The 10,472-nt window shown below is 47.4% G+C and overlaps 1 protein-coding gene across 4 annotated transcripts in view; it reads left to right on the top strand.

Moving 5' to 3' along the window:
- Positions 1-823: 823 nt before the first annotated feature.
- LOC101674498 (radial spoke head 10 homolog B) overlaps positions 824-10,472 on the top strand; it is a 50,763-nt gene continuing 41,114 nt past the window's right edge. For 2 of the 4 annotated variants that reach the window (XM_045075117.1, XM_004774966.3), the window contains exons 1-3: positions 829-1,010; positions 2,567-2,880; positions 7,760-7,835. In XM_045075117.1, the coding sequence (XP_044931052.1) occupies positions 2,627-2,880; positions 7,760-7,835 (330 nt within the window). In that variant the 5' untranslated portion in view covers positions 829-1,010; positions 2,567-2,626. Of the gene's footprint in view, positions 1,027-2,566; positions 2,881-7,759; positions 7,836-10,472 lie in introns of all 4 variants that reach the window. The other 2 variants (XM_004774967.3, XM_013047112.2) reach the window with 2 other exon arrangements.

Here is a 10,472-nt window from a genome sequence, read left to right as displayed (position 1 = left end):
CTGAACCCGGCCAGAGACGGGGTCACAGTGCCCTCTGGGGGCCCGGAGGGCTGTCTGTGTATGGTGACCAGTGTGGACCGGCTGCACCACCCCTCCCAGCTTCCATTTGCAAACTTAAAATTCAGATGTCATGAGACAATCGAGTAATCATTGTCTGTTGAACTCTATGCAGCTGCGTGCCCTCCAGCAGGCTCTCGTTTTATAACAGCAGGAACTCTGTGAATTGGGGTCTGGTAGGCGGTACCCCCATCCCCGCTGCCAGGACTGCTGTGTCCTGATCCGAGAACTCTAAAATATGAGACCTAAATGGCGGGACGGGGCTCTCAAGAGGCGGTTGAGGGGAGGGGTTGTGAAATGAGGCAAGTATCCTGGATTGGCTGAGTCAGTTATCCCGCCCCATCTAGCCCCTGGACTTAAAAGTTGGGGAACCTCTCTCAGCTGATACCCAGAATGGAGGAAAGCTGCCTGTAGGAGCCGGAAAAGGCAAGGAAATAGGATTCTTCTCTGGAGCTGCCAGAAGGAACCAGCCCTGTTGGACTCCTAACTTAGAATCCTAAAATGATAAATTTGCATTGCTTTAAGCAATTGGGGTAATTTGTTCAGGTCACTAGAAAGCCGCCTGGATCCTCGTGATATGGTGAAGGTAAAGGCTGCGAGGCCACGCGGCAGTTAGCAGAGCCGGGAGAACCCGGGTCCAGGTGCGTCCAGCTCCAGATTGCCACCTGGCCTCCCGGACCTGAAGCGCTGAGCCCTGATGCTCGGCGGCTGCGCAGCCGGCGGTCCCTTTAAGGGCGGGGCGGGCGGGGCGGGGCCCGCGGTTGCCTGGAGAACCGCCCGAGTCCCGACGCTCCGCTACCCGCGCCACCCCTCCGCCCAGGCCTAGCTGAGCCCCCGGTGGTCCCGAGCCAGGTGAGCGCCCCGCCGGCGGTCCTGCGTGCGCCACCGCAGACGTGACGGCCAGGTCCGGCTCTTCCTCGGCCAGGCGGTCGCGATCCCCAGGACCTGAGCAGGTGCGGTGGACAGGAGGTTCGTGGGGAACCCCAGGCTCAGGGCGCGCTCCTTTTGTGTTGCCTAATGAGTAAATCACGGTCCTGAGACCTCACGCCCTGGGAGAACACAACGTCAAAGTTAGTGGGGGAAACACCCTGAGAAACGAGATTTGCCTTGTTTGTAGGTCAGATTTTACTGACGGGACCAGAAGACGCCTATCTATGTAGCAAAGACTCAGCTGGGGTTCACGGGAGAGACAGTGATCGGGTGGGGGCTGGAAAGAGTCGTGGGGCTTTGAAGGAAGAGAAAAGCAGGGTCCTGTTGGTGAGAGCAAAGCTTAGAGGTGGGTTGAGCTGGTGTCCAAAGGTGTCCAAAGGATGCCATCCAAGCTGTGGGGTGTGAAGAGGGACTAGACTTTGTTCTGCACCGCAGGACTCATCTCTGAGATGCTTTCAGTGGGGCCAGTTTGGGAGGCCATGAAAACTAGGGCTTTGGGGACACACCCCCCAGCTCTGTGACCTTGGGCACACATCACACCGTTCCTTTTCTGGCATGGGAGACACTCTGTCTGGCATAGGGTATAGTCAGCCAATGATTTCAAGTTCAAAAACAGGAAAGTGACATGATAATCACCCCATCCTGGGTAGTGTGCTGTACTGTACTGAACCTCCAAACTGTAGGGGGTTTCTGTGCATTGTTTCGTGCAATTCTTAAAGTGAGACGAGGCACTGTTATATCTGTTTGATATCTGAAGCAGAAGGAGATTCGAGTGCTCAAGAACACGCAGCTGTAAGGTGTCCTCAGGAGCCCGAATCCAGCTCTTGAGAACTTTGCCCTGCCAATGTACTGAGAGATGGGATTTTATTTTATTTTAAGATGTTATTTATTTACTGGACAGAGCAGGAGTGCATAAGCAGGGGGAGCTGCAGAAGGAGAGGAAGAAGCAGGCTCCTGGCTGAACAGGAAGCCTGACACCGGGCTCAATCCCAGGACCCTGGGATCATGACCTGAGCTGAAGGCAGACCTGAGCCATCAGGCACCCTGAGAGATGGGCTTTTAAAGTATTGATTGGGGTGCCTGGGAGGCTCAGTGGGTTAAGCCTCTGCCTTTGGCTCAGGTCATGATCTAAGGGTCCTGGGATTGAGGTCCTCTGCTCAGTGGGGAGCCTGCTTCCCCCTCCCTCTCTGCCTGCCTCTCTGCCTACTTGTGATCTCTCTCTCTGTGTCAAATAAATAAATAAACCTTAAAAATAAAGAAATGAAAGGTTTAATGATTTAAAAAATATTGATTGACAGCATGGAGAAACTTAGGGACTAAGCGGCCATTTCTCATGTATCAGATTACCTTCTTGCTGGGACAGTATTTGAAGAGAAATGCTTCCCGGTGGTTCCAGCTTTAAATAAGTGTTAGGGACAACTGAGGAGATCTTTCTAGAAATGGGTGATACTTGACAGTTAATTGACAGTAATTTTTCAAGCTTTAGGAGGAAAACAACCATGACATCAGGTTGCAAAGCTGAAATGTTAACTACAAGGGAAACCTGCAAGTGTTTAGAGAGAGAATTTTTATTTTTCAGGTGAAACTGATCATCACTTTGAAACAAACAGTAAAGTGAACGTGAGGACTTCTAAAGACAATGGTGAAGGAAAAGAAAAGAGCAGACAAAAAGGGAGATAAGTCTGCCCGCTCCCCCTCCTCTCTCTCTGATTACCCAGAATTAGCCAAACAAGATGGCAGTGCGGCAAGGCAAGAGATGTCCCATGGTGCTGTCCCAGCAATGGAAAAGCAGTCCATCGAATTGGGACCCCGAAGAGAGTCCAAACAGAACCAGCAGAATGAAGACGCCACTCACTACGAAGAACCCATTCTCACCAAAATCATAGTTGAAAGGTGATTTTAATGGGTTATGTCTTCCACGTTCCCCTTTCTCTGCTCTCTGTTCTCTCTCTCTGCGGTTACTTTTTCTTTTCTTTCTTTTTTTTTTTTTTTTAGATTTTATTTATTTATTTTGACAGAGATCACAAGTAGATGGAGAAGCAGGCAGAGAGAGAGAGAGAGAGAAGCAGGCTCCCTGCTGAGCAGAGAGCCCCATGTGGGACTCGATCCCAGGATCCTGAGATCATGACCTGAGCCGAAGGCAGCGGCTTAACCCACTGAGCCACCTAGGCGCCCTCTCCTTGGTTTCTTATTGTAGCTTTCCATGTTTCCCCCCTGCCCCCCTGCACCCCTGCCATGACTATAAAAATCTAGGTCCCTCTCCTGAGTTTGATGTTCAAATTTTTAACTCCCTACTGGACATCATCCACTGGACTTCAAGCCCCACCCCCCCCCGCGCGGTGTCCCAAACCAAAGACTGCAGGACTTGAAATGAGATCGGGATCGGAATCTTAGCTCTGTGACAGCAGCTCTGTCATTGAACTTTTCTGAGCCTCAGCTGCTGCTGCTTTTTTTTTTTTTTTTTAAGATTTTATTTATTTTTGAGAGGTAGAGACTGCAAGAGAGCACAAGCGGGGAGAGGGGCAAAAAGGGAGGGAGAAGCAGACTAGCAGACTCCCCCCGACCCCCACTGAGTGGGGAACCCAATGCAGGGCTCAATCCCAGGACCCTGAGATCCTGACCTGAAGGCAGACGCTTAACCGACTGAGCCACCCAGGTGCCTTGAGCCTCTGGTTCTTAACTGGGGAAATCACACCCCGTAGAAGCTTCCATGTCGCTACTTGTCAAGCCATTGGCTTCTCCGTTGATCTCTGATTTCCGGATGGGTGCTACCATTTCCTACCTCTCCAGGCTGTTCTCCCCCTTCCCTGTGATGTTGTATTTCTTTATTTCTCTCTGCTTCTCTCGTTAGGCCTTTTCTCTGATGCTTGCTTTGCCTCTTCGTTATCGCTTCACTGAACTGTTGGCCTCATTTCCAAAAAAAAAGATTTGAGATCTGCCTTCCTAATTGTTTCCATCACTCCCTGGATTGGTAATCTGTCCTTGTAACAGGTCACCCCAGAATGTGATCGTTAAGACAAACGTGACTGTACACAGTTGATGGGGATCAAGAATCAGGGAGCAGCTTAGCTGGATGGTATTGGGTTAGGATGTCTGGAGGTCCAGCCGAGATGGGACTCTAGATGCCATCATCCGAAGGCTTGGCTGGCTGCTCGGTCTGCTTTCAGAGTGGCTCCCTGGGCAGCTGGCTTCCCCAGAGAGTAATCCAAGAAAGAGCAAGGGCAGAAGCCACGTGTCTTTTTTTTTTTAATTTTTTATAAGATTTTATTTATTTACCTGACAGACAAAGATCACACGTAGGCAGAGAGGCAGGCAGAGAGAGAGGAGGAAGCAGGTTCCCTGCTGAGCAGAGAGCCTGATGTGGGGCTGGATTCCAGGACCCTGGGATCATGAACCGAGCCAAAGGCAGAGGCTTTAACCCACTGAGCCACCCAGGTGCCCCAATGGGATCATTTGTATCTTTGGTGTTGAATTGTATGAGTTCTTTATGTATCTTACACATTAACCCCTTTTTGGATATATCATTTGCAAGGATCTTCTCCTAGTCAGTAGGTTGCCTTGTTTTGTTGATGGTTTCCTTTGCTATGCAAAAGCTTTTTATTTTGAAGTAGTTCCTGTAACTTATTTTTGCCTTTGATTCCCTTGCCTGAGGAATCCTATCTAGAAAAATGTTGCTGTGGCTGATGTCAGAGAAATTTACTGCCTGGGCTCTCTCCTAGGAGGTTGATGGGTTCAGGTCTCACACTTAGATCTTTAATCCATTTCCAGTCTATTTTTATGTACATTGTAAGAAAGTGGTCCAATTTCATTCTTTTGCAAATTGCCGTCCAGTTTTCCCAATACCATTTGTCGAGAGACTGTCTTATCCATATTGTATATTCTTGCCTCCTTTGTTGTAGATTAATGGACCATATAGCTGTGGGTTTACTGGGCTCTCCATTTTATTTCACCGATCTATGTGTCTACTTTTGCCCCTCTACCATACTGTTTTGATTACTACAGCTTTGTAGTATATCTTGAAATCTGGGATTGTGATACCTCCAGCTCCGTTCATCTTTCTCAAGATTGCTTGGGCTATCCAGGGTCTTTTGTGGTTCCATACAAAGCTCAGTATTTTTCGTTCCAGTTCTGTGAAAAACGCTGTTGGCACTTTGATCAGTGTTGCGTTGAATCCGCAGATTGCTCTGGGTAGTGTGGCCACTTTAACAGTGTTTGTTCTTCCAATCCAGGAGCATGGAATGTTTTTGCATTTGTTTGTATCACCTTCAATTTCTTTCACCTGTGTTCTGTAGTTTTCAGAGAACGGGTCTCTCACACTTCAGCTGAGTTTCTACATATTTTATTGTTTTTGGTGCAATTATCAATGGAATTGTTTTCTTTCTTTTTCTTTTTTTTTTTAATTTTTATTTATTTATTTGACACACAGAGAAACCACAAGTAGGCAGAGAGGCAGGCAAAGAGAGAGGGGGAAGCAGGTTCCCTGCTGAGCAGAGAGCCTGATGTGGGGCTCAATTCCAGGACCCTGGGATCATGACCTGAGCTGAAGGCAGAGGCTTTAACCCACTGAGCCACCCAGGTGCCCTTTTTTTTTTTTTTTAATTTATTTGACAGAGATCATAAGCAGGCAGTGGGGTGGGGTGGGGGAGGGGAGGAGGCTGCCCGCTGAGCAGAGAGCCCGATGCAGGGCTTGACCCCAGGACCCTGAGATCATGACCTGAGCTAAAGGCAGAGACTTTAACCCACTGAGCCACCCAGGTGCCCCATTTATTTTCTTAATTGTTCTTTCTGCTATTACTGGTGTATGGAAGTGCCACTGATTTCTGTCAGTGGCCATTTATTAATGAATTACCTGTGCCAGCTCTGGGTGAGCACTGCAGAAGGATATTAAGAAGCAAGAAATGCAGTCTGTGTAGTCAGTGCTTCTGTGTTCTACGTTGGGCTCTTCCTAGAGCAACTCAGCAGAGTTTCTCAGCAGTGGCCACTGACTTAGTTCAGGGAAGCTGAGCCTGGGGTTGCCCTAATGTGGGAATGAGAGGAGTTGAATATCCTGACACAGAGAGGGTCCAGATCCAGGCCAAGAGCACCGCGAAACACATATGTGTCTTGGGAGCGATGGGAGGTGTCGATACCACTGAATGGAGCTACTGGGACTTTTAAAAAACTTTTTGACATTTTCTTTATTCATTTTCATTACTGAAGGGCTATATACTCAGGACAAATGAAGTGATGAGTAATTGGTGGGAATTTCAGGCATCCTGTTCATGTTCCTGAATTTAAGAGCGTTGATTTTAGTATTTCACTTGCGAAAATCATAGATGCTGGCCCTTTTGCATAAATCGTCTCTTATGTTTAGGTAGTTTCCTTGCATCATTATAGAAATGATTGCTGAATTCTATAAGACACCTTCCTGGCATCTTGATATAAATGTATGGTCTTTCTCTTTTGATTTGTTGATGTCATGAGTTGTATTTGTAGACTTTCTGCCATCGAATCTTCCTTGGATTCTTGGATGAAGCCCAGTTTGGTCATGGTTGTCCCCTGTCCTTTTGGTTTTCACCTCACTTACCCCAGAGTGTAGAGCTGAGTGAGGTCCCAAATCACACATTATCCACCTGGTTCTGAACTCAAAATCTGCATGCTGTCCTCAATCCCCACTTCCCCAAAGCCAGCACATCTGCAAGGCTTTTTGGTCCCATGTCTAGAATAGACCTTTAAAAGAAAAACTGTAAAATTGTCAGAGTAAAATACACATAAACTAGGGAGTGCCTGGGTGGCTCAGTGGTGAAATGTCCAACTCGTGATCTCTGCTCATATCTTGATCTCAGGGTCACGAGTTCACGCCCCACACTGGGCTCTGTCCTGGGGGTGGAAACTGTTTTAAAAAATACACATAAAATTTCCTTTTTTATCCTTTTTTTTTTTAATGAGTGAGAGAGAGCATGAGTGAGGAGAAGGTCAGAGGGAGAAGCCGACTCTCCACGGAGCAGGGAGCCCGATGCAGGACTCGATCCTGGAAGTCCGGGATCATGACCTGAGCTGAAGGCAGTTGCTCAACCAACTGAGCCACCCAGGCGCCCCTTTTTCAACCATTTTAAGTGTACAATTCAGTGGCATTAAGTACACTCACCCTGTCGTGCAACCATCACCACTATCAATTTCCAGAACTTTTTCATCACTCCAGACAGACACGGTCCAGAATAAACCATCAACTTCCATCTCTACCCTCTTTCATTCTTTCCTCCTCGTTGTTAGCTCTCTGCACAATCTCTTCACACAGGAGCCAGCCAGAGTGCTCTTTTTACAACCTAACTCTGACCTTGGCCAAATCCTCTCTTACAGCCTTCTCCAGGTTCTTCCTCGAGCTCTGGATTTTCCTGCAGCCCCTGAGCCTCTGTCTCCTCTCCTCCCTCTGTCCTGTGCCCCAGCTGGGCTTCCTTTCCCTCTGTGGGCTGAACTTGAGCTGTCAGGCTCTTACCTGCCCCAGGGCCTTTGTACTTGCTGCTCCCTTTCCCCAGGATTCTTCATAAGGCTGTTTGTTTCATGACCTGTGGGTCTCAGTACAGCTCCCAAGTCCTCTGAGAGGCCTCTGCCCTGACCGCTTGTTCATGGCACCAGCCCAGTGCTTGGAACGGTGTACAGTGGCACCTCAGGGAACATGTGTTAAGTGAATAACGTGAGAGATCACTTGTACTTCTTCACCGATGTTAATTATGACTTTAACCCGCTGTCACTTAGGTTTGCTTACGCCACTCATTGCTGTATTTCTTTGTAGTTATGAAGGGGAAAAAGTCCGTGGACTATATGAGGGAGAAGGCTTTGCGGTCTTTCAAGGAGGTTGCACCTACCACGTGAGTGACACATTTCGGGAGTGGGCAGGGAGGAAGGTTAGAATGTTCGGTGAGAGTTTTAGATTTGTATCTTCAGGAAAGTCCACTGATTCTTCAGAAGAAGCTAGAAGTATTTAATGCTGATTTTACTTCGATTACCTATTCTAAGGTAGAAACATGGCTCCATACAACTGAAGTCATCATTTTTTAAAAGATTATATTTACTGGGGCGCCTGAGTGTCTCAGTGGGTTAAGTCTCTGCCTTCAGCTCGGGTCATGGTCTCTGGGTCCTGGGATTGAGCCCCACATCGGGCTCTCTGCTCAGCAGGAAGCCTGCTTCTCTCTCTCTGCCTGCTGCTCTGCTTCCTTGTGATTTCTTTCTCTGTCAAATAAATACATACAATCTTAAAAAAAAAGATTGTATGTATTTATTTTTAAAGATTTTATTTATTTGTCAGAAAGAGGGAGAGAGAGAGAGACCCAGGACCCCAGGATCATGACCTGAGCTAAAGGCAGACACTTAAACAACTGAGCCACCCAGCCATCCCAAGATTTTACTTATTTGAAAGAGAGAAAGTACAAAGCAGGGAGGGTGGCAGGCAAAGGGAGAGGGAGAAGTAGGCTTCCCGCTGAGCAGAGAGCCCGACGCAGGACTGGATCCCAGGACCCCGGGATCATGACCTAGGCCAAAGGCAGATGCGTAATGACTGCGCCACCCGGACGCCCCTGAAGTTGTCATTTTAGGTTGTTTTCTATTCCTGATATTTATTTATTGTACAAACAACATTAAGGTGACTAAAGTAAGTACGGACGAGGAAAATCCCAGGATGGTCCTCTGTTCCCAGTAAGTATTTTGAGTATGCCGTGTGTCCCTTTTATTCCTTGAATGGAAGTATCCGCATTCACATGGGCCTGTAGAGTTTGCAGGTAAGATCGTGGATCTTTTCTCACTTATGAATACTTTGCCGTATTGCTGCATGCTTTTCATAACTTAAATATTTCGTGGTAAAACGTACCTAAAATTTACCATTGTAACCATTTTTAAGTGTACAGTTCAGTAACATTAACTGCATTCCGCACCATCCGGCTCTAGAACTTCTCGTGTTCCCAAACTGAAACTCTTCCTCATGTAAACTCTCTAACTCCCACTAACTTCCATTTCCTCCTCTATAAATAGAAAATATATTTTATTTATACTGTATTTTATTCTGTATTTTATTTATACCATATTTTATATCATATATTATCTAATTATAGAGTATATAAATATATAATTATATAGTATAGAAATATATATATATATTGCATGGTGTTCTGATTTACTGTTCAATACTATACCATAATTATTAGATACTTTTGAGGTGTTTTCGTTTTTTTGCCATCACTCATCGTGATTATATTAATGATAATAATTAATAATAGTAATATTTCGGATTATCAAAGAAACACGTGCTTATAATAAGAACAGATTGTTGCGGTTGGGGTCCTAGAGCGTGGGTTTCTGTGCCCTGATTTTTTCTTTTCCCCACACTAAACATATAACATATCCTTATTCCTGGGTCATAAAAGCTCCTAAAAAAGGCCATTATTATGGCTGAATGATATTCCCTAAGACGACTGTCCCGTCTGGCCTTCGCCAGTTTGGAAATAAGCGGCTGCATACGTTCTGATCAGAATCCTCTTTGAGCGCCGTGGTGCCAAAGGCAGCCTTGCTGCCTTTCAACACGACCCCCAGGTCTGGATCACGTGGCACCAGCCCACCCCAGGCTTCTGTGGACGCGGCATCAGCTCCCACTTCCCCCAGAGGTACTTGGTTTAGTCACCCATATAGCTCAAGCCTGGCCTGCTGGCCTCGCCCTCCCCGTTCATGCGGGGACAGACACCCTCCATTTCTGGAGCATCTCCTTTAAACTGTGAGAGCGCCCCACCCGGCAGAATGACTCTGTAGCCTCAGGCCTCATGTCATGAGACCACGGGTTTGCCACGGATGTAGATCCTAACCCCCTAAAGGCAGACAATGAAACCAAACATTTCGTTGAAACCTTTGCCCTTACCACATAGAGGCAGCGTGACCCTTTCTAGTCTAGTTTGTCAAAACGCTGGTTGTTGTGACTCTCATCGATTCCATAATCACAAACGAGCCAGCTGAGAGTTGGAAAACTACTGGCGGCCCCACGTGTTCCTCAGTCCTCACCTGCCTGTCGTGAGCCCACGTGAACCCGGGGCTGATGATACGACGTGTCTTCTTGCTAGTGAGTTGGGGCCACAGTTCTCTGGAGAAGTGTGCACTGGGGGACCAACCTGGAGATTTTTTTCAAAACGCAGATTCTCGGGCCCCATCCCAGACCTGCTGATGAATCAGAATTTCAGGGGTGGGCCCAGCATTGGTGTGTTCACAATCCCCAGGTGGCTCTGAAGCATGGTAGAGTCTGAGAACCACGGAATCAGGGTGCTGGGTGCTGTTTACATAGGGTGCGTCTTCCCTCCACGCACCCCGCCTCTAACCAGGTGATCCCAGGGGAGAACCGGACGTGTCCTTATCCTTCTTTCCTCGGATAGCATTTAGACATCCAGGTGTGCTGAGTCGTTAGTGACTAGTTCCTGTATGTTAGCAGCAGACACTAAATGTAAACGGACGATATTGACAGCTGTAGATCA

Source organism: Mustela putorius, unplaced genomic scaffold (assembly GCF_011764305.1).
Source record: "Mustela putorius furo isolate JIRA1106 unplaced genomic scaffold, ASM1176430v1.1 tig00000139_pilon_pilon_pilon, whole genome shotgun sequence".
NCBI classification, from domain to species: Eukaryota; Metazoa; Chordata; class Mammalia; order Carnivora; family Mustelidae; genus Mustela; species Mustela putorius.
This window is presented reverse-complemented; position numbering and strand designations above follow the sequence as displayed.